The sequence below is a fragment of the Nestor notabilis genome, unplaced genomic scaffold, assembly GCF_000696875.1.
Source record: "Nestor notabilis isolate BGI_N333 unplaced genomic scaffold, ASM69687v1 scaffold723, whole genome shotgun sequence".
NCBI lineage: Eukaryota > Metazoa > Chordata > Aves > Psittaciformes > Psittacidae > Nestor > Nestor notabilis.
This window is the reverse complement of record NW_009923054.1, coordinates 29,082-44,508: the sequence shown is the minus strand read 5'-3', so window position 1 is coordinate 44,508 and position 15,427 is coordinate 29,082. Positions and strand designations below refer to the sequence as shown.

Sequence of the window (15,427 nt, the reverse complement as noted above, 5' to 3'; positions counted from 1 at the left end):
GCTTTGCTGGTAATGATGTGCTATGTATCTCTTCTCCGAAAGCAGCTCCGCTGCCTCTGAAAGTGATTTGCAGTTTCTTATCAGTACAGAATTAAAGCGTAATATTGTCTCATTTGTTATGTTCAGTGGCACAGAGTATTGTAGAATTCTATCACACATACAGTGTTTTGAAACCTATATTATGTCACCATAATCAAGAGTACATAAATGAATTTCAGAATATGGAAGTGTTTATTATTAGCTAAGAGAAAGCTTAAAAGATGAACTTGTCAATAAGTTTAATAATCTCTTAGTAAGATGTGTATTTTGCACACTCCCAAACTTCAATGCAGTTTATAAAACAGTAATTAATAGTTGGTAGTTGTATTGCAAATAACTGGTGTGGACATTTCAGAGCAGGATGGGGCATAACTGTGTAAGTCCCAATGTTAATCTGTAAATTCAACATGATGAACTCCCTGCTTAGTGATCTTCTACTCTCAATAGAAAAAAAACCTGATTACTGTTGATCATTTAGGCATAACTGCTTGTAACAGTCAACAAGCCATCACAGTAAGGTATAAAGACCTTAGCAGAAATGCTGCCCGTTTGATGCCATTTAAAGCTTTAAAGAATTCCTTTTAGGTACAAAAAATCATCATGAGCCAGCAGAGGCTGTCTGTCACCGAATGAAAACCGAAGAGATCAAATCATGTATACTGGCAATATCGCTATCCAAACCATTAACACAATTTATGGAACTGGTCTTGCAAACAGTTCATCATGTCAGCAATGCCAAGGTCGGGAGTAGGAACTACCAGGGTGAGAAGAGCCTGCCACATGGGTGAGTGTGCATGACGTTGCCTTGTAATTGGATTAACCACCCTTTTGTGTTGATTTTAGCAGTCTAAGAAATAAAACACAGTTTAAATGATATCCTACTACCTCTTTTCCCTCTACAATGTTGCGATGAGAGAAGTAAGGCGTGAAGTTCCTGTAACTTTCTGAGCTGACATTATCAGCTATAGATAAACAGATAATGCTGGTTTCGTGGAGCAAATAAATTGTATGTCATTTTTTTTTATTAAACAAACAGTATAATAACTGGACTATATTATCACAATGGAAGCATAGAAGACCATAGACTGTACAGCTGAAACCCTGTAGCAAACTTTGTTTCTACCACTTGTCCTCAAATTTAAAGAAACATAACTTTATCAAGCTTTCACAATGGCTGCTTCTTGTTAATTTAAAGAATCTTCACCCTTGTTAAGGCTAGATGATTACAATTAAAAGATAAATGTACTGTTAGAAAGTTCTATGCCACACTCTATGAGAATTTAACTGAAAGACATACATTATACCTGTGTGTGAATTATAATGGCTTCTCAGCAGGGAACGCAGAATTACTTACAGTACGTAAACATTTAAAGAGGAAAATGCTAACACACTGAAAGAGTTTAACATCAGTAGCAATTTATCAAATGAGGAAGTTTCATAAAGTCCACTCTCTGGGAGAACATTCACCATTAGACAAAAGCCTCGCATTCTTGATAGTCTGAAGTTCAACCAATTTGAAAACCAAAACCATTCAATGAGCTATATCTGAGGATCTTAAGAAAACTGCCATCCTCCTTCTCAGGTAAAAGCCAGAATTAAAATAATTATTATTAAAATAATCCAACCAGGTCGCTTTACAGGCAAATTTACACACTGTCTCTTTTAAAACACTGCATGCCCAAAAGCCTTTTTGGGTTTGGAATGTAGCACTGCACCAAGTATTTCACAAAGCCTCTAAATATCACAAGAAGCTTTTTTAAGAGAGAAAGAAAGAAAATTCCAGCTGACTGCAACTGTTCTAGCAGGAGTGCCTCAGCTTAGCTCCCAGACCTGGAATTCCAGAGAAACAACAGAGGACAGGAAACAGATAATTTTTTTACATGTCCTTTTTGTAACACAGCTACAAGATGACTGATGAGCTTAGGAACAAACAGAGTGAGAGTGCAAGTGTCATCAGAGTGAGCTGTGTGCTTAGATAGAAGCTTGCAGGAGGAGCGAGCGAATTCTCCGACGATATGTGACTGGTGGAGACTCCTGCTGTGTTGTCTTTCCCGATAGCATTCTGCAAGACACAACACCTTCCTTGGTCACCATTATGCATTTTCATTGCAAGATATTAAAATCTACATCATGAAATGAATCTTTTGGTTGTTCGTGGCCCACCCTCCAATGTTACCTACGTATCACTGTCACGGATTAAAAGATGCAAAGGGGATAAAAATAGATGTCAGAATGTCAGTATTTTACAGAATAAAAACACCAGTACAGCACAATCCAAGAAAAGGAGAAAGTATTAAAAAATCCCTACTTTAGCAATGGTTCCATGTGTAAAACCTCCCCTTGTTTAGCACAGCAAATATTTTAGTAATTTGTGTTTATCATGCCAGTTTATTCAAAAAGCAAATGCAGGACCCACAGAGAAACTGCAACTTCTGCACAGTCAACAGAGCACCTTTGTTTAGCAAATTACTTCTGGATAACAATAAACAAAATCTAATCCACGGGATCAGAAAAGAGAGTTTTCTAGCTTACGGAAATTTTCTTTCTCATGCCTTTTCCACCTTTATTGCTGCATTATTTACATTCCTTGCCTTCTCTGCTACCAATAATTAAACAGCATGCATATGCAAGTACAGACTGGCAGATTATAGCTATTTAAGGAGGAGGTGAAGCAGGAGTATTTTTCACTGCTATCAACCTCAGTAAAAAGAAAAACCTATCAGGTATAGTCACAGAAGTAGAAGGGATCTCTTCATTAAGTCAAATCTACTCTATGCAAAGTTGCTCAAAACCTGTCTACTCTGGATCTGAAAATCCCCAAGGATACAGCTTCTACAGAGGCGTAAAACCTCTGCCATTGTGAAGAGGCAACGGGCCTCTCCAGGTACAAGCTCTAAGTATCCAGAGGACCAGATACAAAGAATGACTACAGAGCATCAGTTTCCACAGGAATGACTGTCTACAGAGTCAGTGAGGTATTCACAGATAAACCACACCATTCCCCTACTTTTATACCACCTGTTAGAAGTAGTAGAGGCATTGGGGGAATTATCACAATATGTTCTCTTATACTCAACTTTGGGCATCTGCTTTTTTGGAAACTGTAACAGAGTATGACATAAAATGCATGAGCAGTTCTTACGGTAAACTACAGTTACTAGGACCTTCTTGTGTAAGGTCTTTTAGCCAGCACAAGGTGTCACCAGGTCTGTTAAACTGCATTGTTCCCTCAGATATTAGGCTTCATTCTAAGAAAAATCTAAAGAATTAGGAATGGGCTATAGAATTGTCATTGTTTAGAAGAACGGGATATATCTGGACTAGAGAAGGAGAACCTGATACACATATGGTCACATCCTTTTGGTGGCTTATGCCTGTGCAGCTGGTCTTGTTCCAATGCCTAGGCTATGTGCTTCCACACTGTAAAAATTAATTTATGTACATCTCTAATTAGTAAGCTTCCTGAGAGACTCAGTACAAAGGATAAGGACTGACAGACATGGAAACTGATGTAATGATTACGTCTGAAAGGGGGCCTTGGAGGTCAGCCTGAGCAGACTACTCAAACAGCACTGGGAGGTTCATGTCTCTTGGGGCTATCAGTCTGTCTCCTGCTGTACAAGCATCACATCTCCTGATGTAAACATCATTTCATGGCCTAAATTGGTCATTTTTGTTAGCCACAGACTACGTTTCTGTGTATTTGCTAAAAGCTGTATCATCTTGTGTTCCTGTGGATTATTAAGTAAGTATACTTGCCAGGTGCAATGGAAATTACCATGGGATTTGCCTAAACGTGTGCTATACAGCTATTACCTAAAGCCATCAGAGGCCACTTTGAGCCCAGCTCCAGATTTCTTAGTAAAATTATTCTTTAATACATGATAGTAGCCAAACATAACAATACTAAGACTTTAGTGTGAGCTAAGTCCATGATAATCTTGACAGACTTTGAATGTTTTATATTATGGTGAGACACCTGATATATACAGGATCCACACTTACCTCATTAAGACAGAGCTCTGTATCTACAGATTCATTGGATTTCCGCTTCTTCTGTGTCTGTGAACAAATGCAAGATTTATTCCCTGTATAATTTTTACATACAGCAGCACAAAGCAATTAGATGAATTGCATGGGTTGTCATACTCCTATAATTTTGACAGTGATTTGCACATGATTAGCAAATAAACTCTCCGAATGTAACTGCATGTTTTCTGATAACATTCACATTCTGATTTGAATTTACAGCAAAACTTCAATCAGTCGGCTAAGGGTACTTAGTAATTACAATGATGAGTACCATCAGCTGCAGAGAACATGTTACGTTCTATGGCCCCTTAAAAATGGCACTACATGTCCATGAGAAGAAATGAAATATGACATTAATATCAACCATAATGCCACTGCACATTAACAACAAATATATCATACACCTCAGTTTTAGGAATATATAGCACAGGAGTATTTTATCCTTAATGATTCTTGCAAATTTTCCAGGTATTATTATAAAAATACAAATATAAATTCAATATATTGCAGGGCTGCCACGGAGTCTCTTCTAGAAAGTTACAAAAAGAACATTCAATGTCTCTTAACATATATACCTGTAAGTCAAATTGAGCTGTTTGTTTACACTGCATCCACTGATTACTGTAGAAGGAATATAATTAAATGTAGGAATATTTTACATGATCGAAAACTGAAAAATGAATCTGCTGTATCTTCAGCCATGTCTTATGACGAGCATCCATCTGTTGCTATTACAGTGCACTCTCCACACTGACTCGAGTAAGAAACATTTCTGGTAGCAGCACCAGCCAAAATGAAAGCAATAGTGTGCACTCTGTCAAGCATCATAAGGTGTTTAATATTTTCATTGTTGAAGTGAACATGACGGGGCTGGGAGTTTTCTGCTTTTCTACAATAGCAGTAGGAATCCCCATGGTGCTGAAGATATTTTCAATAAGTTGTGCTGTGGTGGATTTAAGTACTTCAGTGATTCTCAGTATCATGTCTTTCTTTGTATATTCCAGAAACATAAACATCACTCTTTTATAGGAGCTACCAATGTTAAAATGTTCAATCAAGTCTTATAACAGAAAACTTGGGTTTACACAATGAAACTATTGACTGCATTGAGCACATCTGTACTTCCACCTGGACTTGCAATTTACTTCCTGCAAAAAAAATGAGGATCCGCTCTCACTGTGTTGCATTCATTTTACACTGCAGAATCCCACTGGTGTTGGCAGAGATGGACTGGACTAATGCTGATGTGAGGAAATGCTGAGCATTCTGATTCTATACCCTCAAAAAATTCATTCCATGTACACCTATTTCATTTTATTTCTGAGAACCATCAGTGCTGCCTATGGATACAAAACAGTCTTCGACCTAATTACTGATTTTAGAATCCAAATGAAGGAACTGAACTTCTAATTAGGAAGTACACTCTCTGCTTTTCATGACACTTTAATAAATAGATACATTAGAGACAATGAAAAACTAAAACAGCTAGGATTTAAAAGAAAGACAGCTTGGTATTTAAAAAGAAAGGCACAGTAAGAATGCTTACTGTATATATGTTGAGAGTTTTCAAATATATGACAAAATAATAGCTCAATTCATTAATAAACATCCTCTGTGAAATCTCTCTCTTACATACCCTTTCTTCTAATTAATACTACTAAAGTGGTTATGGTAAGCATAAATCTAACTGTCTAAATAGAAAAAGAAATGCCTGGAAGTACATTTGCTACAACATGAAGCAAGACAGTGAAGCCTTAATTCGCAGTGGTGGTGGTATTCAAGAGGTTAGGGTTTTTTTTCTTAATGGCAGCTGGGTAGACTTCAACTCCTAAATGGCTGGTCCCAAGGAATGGGTAAAGAAGGAGAAACTGGATTTCAATCCCAATTTTCTTACACCCAAAACACCCATATTACATTGAATTGGAATACGAGGCTTTAGCAGGGGCCTCAGGTTCAGAGGTTCAGATCTTGACAGTATAAAATCTAAGGACTGTACCAGCCTCATATTTCTTAGTTTGTCATTCAGTGCTAAATTTCCTAGTCCATACAAGCATCTGTACATCTACTGGAAACATTGTGCTTGCTTGCTTACTCCTGGTATTGATTCATAACACTGTGCTAACTATAAGTCTACACTTCGTATTAGTCTCAACACCAAAGTTAGAATTTATGCTCCTTCTGTACTGTGCTTCTCAAATGAGAAAAGAGGAAAATATCATTATTTTGTCTATATGCAGTAAAATTTTTCTTTACTTCATTCAGCCTGATAAACAATAGAGTGCAGCAGCCAAAACATCTTTACCTTTGAGAACAGTATTTTAAGGATAAAAATCAACAGCTGGAAACAAAAGCAACATATAAAAAGCTTTTCAATAATTTTGATCAATATTCCCTAGCTTTAATTTGGAAGGTAATACTTCTCTGTATTCATACACATATTGTAGTCATGCTAACATCAACAAACCTATTCACATGCATCCTCCATTATAAAGTCCTCCTTTCTTAGAAGTGAAAAATAATTTTAATAATCAGGCAGGCTTTCCTCTTATCAAGACAGAAAGGACAGCATCTTCCTTTTAAAAATACAGCAAAAATGCAACCTCTTTTCATGGGGAAGGTGAAGGGAAAGAAAAAACTATAATTTTGAGGATGAGATGAGACATTGCATGCCAAGTTTCAAATTGGAAGAGTACATTTTTACTGTTGAGTTACAAACCTGTAAAAATGGGTTATAATGGAAATGCTGGCATAGGCTGTACTACTGTAATACAACAGTGCATCACGAAATCATAAGTAATAGGAAAAGAACCGAATCAAAATGAAAAACCTACATATTGAAGAGAGTGTATAGAAAGTTTATGTCCTTTAATTAGAGGCTAAGAGGGAAAATCTTCCTGTCCCACTCTCAGGCAGAAGAGAATACACATAGCAGAACCACTGGGAAGGGCTGGGCTGATAAATATAACAACTAAATAAAAAGTGAAAGAAAAGCAGCTTACAATAACTGGTTAAACATATGGAAAGAGGTATGAGATCTTTTCCACTGAGGTAAAACAGCATTTGCTAATGATTTATATACTCAGCTGTGACATGCCTCTGACTGTAAAACAAAGGTACGTAAGACAGGTTGACACCCTGGCTTTGCAGGGATCTGTAACTCAGTAATGTGGGCTACTCTGACGAAGCTGCCCTGTACTGCCTACAACCTTGCACTCACTTAAGCTTTTATAGTCTGTAAAATGAACACCTGCTTTTACAGAGAATGTGATCACTGTGGCAGCACAAGCAACAGATGATCTTTAGAGATAATCACATTCATACACCTCCTGCTGAGTTTCAGCATCCTGTCTGGTCGTCATACAAGGCTTCTTTTGGTCTTCGCAACCTTATAGCTTTTAATATTCAAACTAAACTGCTGGACTTAGTTCAAGGGCTGGTAGAGAAACCAACTGCATGTCCAGAAAATAAAAGACTAATGATCAGAAGCAAAATTTTACTCATTTCTTTCCTAGAAAGAGAGGTGGATCAGAAGAGGAGCTAGTGGTTTTAAGAAAGGAGAAAGGAACGTTGCTTATAGAGATATTTTTCCTCCAGAAGACTCTGTGGACCTTCATATTTCCTTCTAATCCCAATGCTCCTAGATGGGTTCAATCATATGTCCTTGCTCAGCCACACCAAACCTAGTTTTCTCTTGCCCTGCACCTAATAACCATCATAAGATCCTCCCAAACCTAGTAACTCTACTTCTCATCTTTACAGACACTGTAGCTCTGAGCTCATTCCCAGAAATGCTAACTTGCAATTATGCATCCAGCTTTTACAAGTAAGAGCACTGCATGGTTAATAAATGCATTAAACACTGCAAGGGTATCTATCTCACCAGGAGCCAGTTCATACGTTTATGGCTTGTATTTTTACATATCTACTACAGCCTGCATATTTATGTTACTCACAGCAAGGAAAAGGTCTGACTGGGAATGGCTGCAAATGGAGATGAGCTTTAATTTGGAGGAAGGGGAGGGAAGGATAAACATGTAAAGGGAACTGAATGAATTGGACCTGAATGCAAATAGGCTCAGAGTGAGCATCCAAACTCAGAAACCAGTCCCTTGCTGGCCCACACTTCGGGCCTGCTTAGACATTATAGTGAGAAACAACAGAAGTATCGTTATGGTAAGTATCTGCTATATGGGTTATTTTTTCAGTTAATTTTGATGAGTGCCTTTGTCCTCTCCTGAGTTAGTTATGGCTGTATTAACAAGCCTTTCCGACGGGACAGATCTCCCAGAATATATCCTTCAAATGACCACACTTCTGAAGCAGTTGTAACAAATGAGGGTGCTTGTTCTTTTTGTTCGTCTCATGTTGATTAAAGAGATTTACTATGCATCTAACCTGTTTTTCCAACAGCAAGACACAAACAATAAGCAGAGAAATATACAGACTGTAAAAACGCAATCAGATTAACTCTTCTGCACTCACTAAGCACTAGGAGCATCTATCACAATTGTCAATAGTATTTTCTTCTTAGCACAGTAGTACTATGCCATGCTGGAGTATAAATTACTTTCAACAGGGAAGATAAGCAAAGTGCGGGTCAGAGACACAGGCCACTAAAACAAGGATCCAATTCAGCACAGAGTAATTTTGAAACCCATAGCATACAGCCAGGGTGCAAAGCTATTTAAGCCATAAAAACAATCAGCTTTTCACAATCCTATAACAAAGAAGCCAGATCTTCTCTTCTGCTGCTTTTTTCTTTTTTTTTCCTCTGCTGAATCAGCCCTCAAGATACAAGCTTGGGGCAGGAAATTATCAGTCATTGTTCTGCATAAAAGCACTACAGTTCTGTCATCCCACTTTGTAGAGTGAAGAAAGCATCTTTTACAAACAAGTATTACCAAGACACTGCTTGCACTCTTCTCCAAAGCCACGCAGATAACACCTAGCATAGTAAGAATCAAAACACAAGTGGTTCAGCTGGGAGACATTAAATAAAGCAAACCAGTTATCCCCTTGTGCACAAATACGCAGTAGGACATACTGAGCTTTATAGTGCAGTGCAATGAACAGTTTATCAGTTGGTGCCTTCAGGTCCCATCACTTCCCAGCCCTAAGTCCCTCTCCTCCATAGCTTTGTGCCTGTCCTACAATTACACAGCTTGTCCCCATTCTCCTATAGGGGTCTTATCTGGATTTCTCCCCACAGCGTTGCCCCAGCTGGGCAGGGTCGTGGATCATAGACAGACCTGGGTACTACAGGATGCCCTGACTGCTTTTGGGACCAGCCATCCTTGGGTTTCCCAGTCCACGCATTCAGAAATCATGAGTCAGATCTCATCCAAAACCACCAGACAGCTGCTCAATGGGCAGCACTGTGAAGTGACAGCTCTACCTAGCTCACCTTCACAAAGCTCTGGTTTTCTTAAGGGAACACACATGACATTTAAAAAGCTCAACATTAATAGAATCTTGCTGGTTTTGAGTACTTAAGCATCAGAAACAAGAAATAGAGAGCAACCTCAAAGGTTTGTTTTCTGGTCAGGAAAGGGAAAATGGGATGGTGGATCTCCTGAGATGTTTCCATGCATTCCTTCAGGAGGAAATGGAGTTGAAAAGAAGTCTTCAGCCCAGGGCAGCCCACAGGAATCCTCTGGGAAAAGAAGCTGAGACAAACATAGGTCCGTGTTCTGCTACGGCTTCCCAGATCCTTAGTCATCAGTGAAGGAGCACTGCTCACTCTCTTCTGGGCAGATCAGGTCTCTTTCCCAGACCATTGAGTAATGATGGATTAAATTAGCTCTGGTCTAACAGATACTGTAGACTCTTGTGTCTCTCGACAGCTGCAGGTGGAAACACATTCAGTAGTACTACAGAAATCTAAGAAACATACCTAAGAGTTGATAAAGTGTGATATGGAGAGAAGAAAACCTCCTCCCTCCTACCTCTTCAATCTTATAAGAAATGTGACTGGAGAGGGGAAGAGCTGGCACGTAATCCTCCCAAAAGGAGCAGAAAAGAGTGTGGAAAGAAGGAAAGATTACCCATACCTTATGAATTATTGCTGGACCATTCCCAGATCCTTACGTTAATAACGGTGAGACCTAATTAAGCCCCATCTCTCACTGCACTTATATGGCTGGGACAACACAACATAAAACCTACCTAACAGCAACCTTAAAGGTTTTATGAAAAACAGATCCTATCAGCAACACCAAACTGATCAAACAGCTTACAAGGACCAGACACACAAGTCTTCAAATATTTATTTCAAGCAATTAGTCTCCCAGTGAGCACGGCACAAAATATGACACCCAGCCAAGACAGCTGAACTGACTTACCTTTCATGGCAGTACAGTAACTTGTTAACAATTTTGTTTTCGTGTTCAGTCATTCATTTATCTGAGTAAAATTAATTTCCCTAGTCCTAGATTCTCACTTCCTATTTTAGGGGATATTATGCAATTCTCCTAATACGGTCTTTTTATGGATTTGCCTCAAGCAAATATTTTTGCATGAAGAAGGGCAGAGGAGAAAACAGAATACTAAAAAGCATAGACAGAATAAGTTTTATTAGGTTAATATCTCAATGGCTTATGCTGCCTAGGGTATTTTTTTTTTGGCTTTTTTCTAGTTATAAAACTGAACAGCCATGTAATCCAAAATCAAGTTGTTTGGGATTTTATTATTAAAACACATTTCCCTAGTGATTCACTACAGCTATCAACCCAGTGCTACACAGAGCAGTTACAGGTAGCATCTGGCTGTTGTGCACTGAACAGCATCTAAAGAAAAGCAGCATGAACACAAAGCCATTACAACCCCAGTTAAAAGACATACTCAGCCTTTAATTTTGAACAAAGGTAAGCCACTGAAGAACTACAGATCCCACAACACTTCCCCAGGCTGGATTGTGTGCCCTTGCGTGTCCGAAAATGCAAACAAAGTTGTTCTGTTTGGCAGGAGGCGAAGTACCCACCTCCCCTATTAGACTGGGCTCTGTGGTGCACTAGAGTGTGGTGTAAACACTCCTGAGCAGCTGTCAGCCAGGGCTACTAGAGGACTAAAACTAGCTCAGCCAGAACTGCACTGTGCTAATGATCCCTGAAAACAGGCACCACACTAATGCAGCTACAGTGCTCCTACACAGCATCTCACACCTCCAGGTATGCCTTGGCAGGTACCTGCTGGCTGAGTGTGGCTGTGATGTGCTGCTCTCTGCTACAAGCATGCACCATGCCTGTTACTCACAGGTGAGTTTTCCTTTGCACCGAACAGTGTGTGACTGGGACTCCCTGCTAAGAAAAACTTGGGAACCTCCCAAGCTGAAAGCAGAGGTGGAGGGAGACAGCTCAGTAGGGATGCTCACCGCATCGGTCAGCCTCATGGGAGATCGAGCTCTGAGCTGTCAGTATATGGAAGAGATGAAGAAAACAAGGTCAAGCTAATGACCGCACTTGGGCAGCAGGACCAGCGATGCTGTCCTCTGGTTCTGCAGCTGGAAGGGAACATCAGGCAAGCTTGCTTGAACACCAATCTGCACAAAGCCCTGAGTGCTGAGCTCTACAGGAAGCTTCCATTCGTGCTATGCCAACCTTAAGCAACTGATAATTATTGCTGGTTTCTTGAGCACTGCATTCACTTATAAATTTTGAAAGGGAAGGGAGGAGAATGATCATGAACATCTGCTTTTGGTTAAGTGACTAAAAATGTTCAAGACCTTTCTCTTTATTAACCATATGTGTGTTGTGAGTACTGGCATGGTTATGCACAGAAAAAAAACCCAGAAGGCCTTTTTAAGGCCTTTTAACTTCAAACCCACTTCAGATAACAAGTAACTTTGCTGCAATTACAGAGGCAAAAGCAAAGACTGCAGATACTAAAGTAATTTTGAACAGAAAGAAAGAAAGAACAAACTAGGCACTTATTTGAGCACCCACCATACAGCCATGCCCTCTCCTCCTCAGTTTTGTTTAGACATTTCAAGCCCAATGTATTAGTTTCCTTCCATCTGCAGTTACGTGGCTATGCCTGTACCCGAGACCCATTAAATCATGACTTAGAGACTGTTTTTTTCTTCTTTTAAAGCAATTCAATCTGAAACAGCAGTGATTTAGAGTAATTGGTGAATTTTGCATTTTTGGCACAATCTGCTCTCCAGAAGTGACACTGAAATAAAAATTTAAAGCATTTTCTCCCTGTTCCTCTAATCCTGTACCCAAGTTCTGCAGGTGCACACTGCTGCTTCAGTACTTGCCTCAGTATCCATGTTCCTTTCTAGCAGTTAAAATACCATTCAGAACAAAATCATTAGAAAGTTGGGTTTTTTCAAACAATGCAATCAAATTTACCAAGGTGAGTCTATAAAGGACCAGGGTATGGCATCCTGTGGCTTTGGCAGGCAGCCATTTCCCAAGAATTCAGCCAGAGCCACACACGTAACATGAAAAATTGCACCCAAATAATTAATGTTCTGGCAAAGTTCAAAGTCACAGAACACAGGATTTTTCTTAATGCAAAATGTAAGACAACTTCAACTTTAAGCAGAGCTGCTAGCTGTTTCTATAATGATAGTTTTATTTGCATTAGAATATATGCCTTTATACTTTTGTAGAAAGGTATTTAAATTCACTGATCGTGATTAATAAATTCTGATAGCATTCTAATTTCTAAATGTGAATGAATATAATACAATTTTGATTGCTGGCGTTTTATTTTCTACAATGAACATACATTTCAAACAATTTAAATCATGACTGGGAAAAAAAAAATCCAGTTGGTCTTGTCCACAGATCTCCATTAGCTAAGTTAGACCTTGGTTTGTCCTGTCAGCTTCCTAAACATTATTAAAAGGGCCTTGCAGTATGGATCTTAAAACTCAGTAATTCTAAGAGACTTTGATGTAGCATCCTACATTCATTCTTCTCCTGATGAAGTGAGTGAAGGTGAGAAAAACCATCTCTTCTCAAAAATATGAGGAGTGACATCCTAACACTAATTCTCTTTAATGGGCTATACTAGAGTGGACTATACTTTAATGGATGATATTACAGTGGCCTTCCTCATATCCATTATTAACACATGAACGATGCTCTCGCTCACAACAGTTACACTGTAGTTAATGAAGCTATTCAAATAAGCAGAGAAACTCTCATGTAAGAGGAGCCTGCAGAATCATGACCTTAATAGAAAGGTGTCATTCTTTACTGCCCTGATCCCACCACACCAAGGGAATTCTGCCACTGGTGAGGAAGCAGCAACTGAAAATGAAAAGTAACTTCCTAATATTATCCGCATACATGGCCTCAAATTTGAGCTCAGTAAGAAGCACTGAGAAATTTATTCCATCACTGAAATAATTTCTTAGACACAAAAAGTAATTTGAATGTTAGATGTTTAACAATTATAATTATAACTCTATTAAAACAAATCTGAGCCTTTAATAACCAGATTATGCAAATAATTAGCAGATTATGCAAAACTGTAATCACAGCGTATGATCCTGCTTTGTTTCATCACATAAATAATTCACAGAAGGACAGAAGGCTTACATTTATGTTTACATTTAGTAAGTCTGAAAATACAAATAGATGAATGCTAATATTGTAACTAATGGAGATCAACAGGATCACTTTGAGCATATTTTGTAAGGTTTCCATAAGAAACTGGAAGAAGCTTTTGAAGATTTATTGTGACTAGTTTGCCTACTTTTTGAAGTATTACGTTGTGACAGACTGGATAGTTCAAGGGATTATTTATGGGATATACAGCCTTATATTCCGAGGTAGCTTGTTTAATCTAGCTCAGGTCAATACTGACAACTGTTGTGTAGTATTTTTGAAATGAGGAGGCGGTTCTGGAGCACTTCGTCTCTTAAGAGGGCAAGTTCAATGCACAAAAGTGGCACTAATTTGCACCTCAGGCAGTGCACTTCATCAAAGAGACTGAGGAGTTAATGGGATGTAGGCTTATAACGTCGCAAAGCACCCAGGATGTTTCCCCATGCCCTTTCCGTGGGATGAGCTGCTCTGTTAAAAAGGGATAGTCTTCCTGTATCCTCACATCTAGTTCCACTGCAAACCCTACAGGTAAAATCCTGAAGGTGCCCTAAGCTACCAAATTTTAACATCTTTTAGTGGGACTCCAGGGAGAGATTAGAAGGTTTCACCTAGAAAAACATCTTGAGAGTGCTATCTGAAGAGAATCTTGATTGATGATGGTTGGCAGCAAATATTTCCCTGAGTGCATAACGGTTTTATTAATAGTTCTGTACTGAGCTGAGGCAAGTAGAAAACAGAGCAAGTGAAGGGTGTTTTTTGTAAGCTACCTACTCAGATGCATCTAATACTCACAAGCATCAGCTTTGTCTTACTAACATGTTTCAGTATCAATACAGTGTCATCAAGCTTCCAGACAGCATTAAACCCCCCTCACATCTGGGTGTGTGTCAACTACAGCAGCAATATGGCTTCTTGTGTTACTCCTGCCTCCAGAGCAGTGGGTGGAAAGTCAGACCTAAGACAGCATTAGTAGAGATGAGGGATGAGTGTAATGCAGACTTTGCCTACTGCGTATTAACATACGTGTATTGTATATGCAGGTTGCATATCCACATCAGCACTGTACTAATGTACTGAGCTCTCTCTTCCGGTGATAAGTGAACTTAATGGCTATAAGAGATGCCGTGTTCAGTGGCCAAAATGGGATTAGCCTCTCCAGTATCTGAGAACAGCATCCTTGAAAAGGATCTGCGGTATCACCATGCTGCTCACACTCAGTGACCTCTTGAACAGCACGGGACATCGCACTCCTGACATGCTGTGCATGGATGAACATAATTGCACTACAACAGGCTTTGTACATAACAAAGGGCAGCAGATGATAAGGACTTGAAGAGCATACAGGAGCAGATGCGTCTCACTGGCTTGGCGATTATTTGGAACTGCAGCTTTGCCAGTTGCTCTCTTTAAATGTTCATGAAACACCAGAGTCCAGTCCCCTGTTACACTGACATGAGCCAGCATGACTTGTGTTTTAGGGGCTGCCCCTGTGATGTGGACTCAGAGCGACCAGTTCAGCTCCCAAAAAGCACAGCTCTCTCACTAAGGGCACTTACCAAAGAGTTGTGCTGTTACTGAATACGACATTGTATCTGAGCCATCAGCTTGAAGGTGAAAAGCCTCTGCTTAATTAATGATTCCTAAAGTATCTTCACTAAACTGTTCTCTGGGTTTAGACTGGGTGTGTTTTTTATCTAAACCAGTTGTGCCTATAGCAATATGAATTTCCCATCTGCAAATAACTGTAACTGAATCCTTAGGAATAATCAGGAAATCTTAATCAAAATTATTAGGGA

General features: G+C 39.2%; 1 protein-coding gene across 1 annotated transcript in view; it reads right to left on the bottom strand.

Annotated features, from left to right (window-relative positions):
• Nucleotides 1-1,029: 1,029 nt before the first annotated feature.
• The window catches only part of LOC104403683 (GDNF family receptor alpha-1-like), a 40,984-nt gene continuing 26,586 nt past the window's right edge, over nucleotides 1,030-15,427 (bottom strand). The window contains exons 5-6 of the mRNA XM_010011916.1: nucleotides 4,045-4,101; nucleotides 1,030-2,101 (exon numbers count right to left, since the gene is read on the bottom strand). Coding sequence (XP_010010218.1) covers nucleotides 1,940-2,101; nucleotides 4,045-4,101 — 219 coding nt within the window. The 3' untranslated portion in view covers nucleotides 1,030-1,939. The remainder of the gene's footprint in view (nucleotides 2,102-4,044; nucleotides 4,102-15,427) is intronic.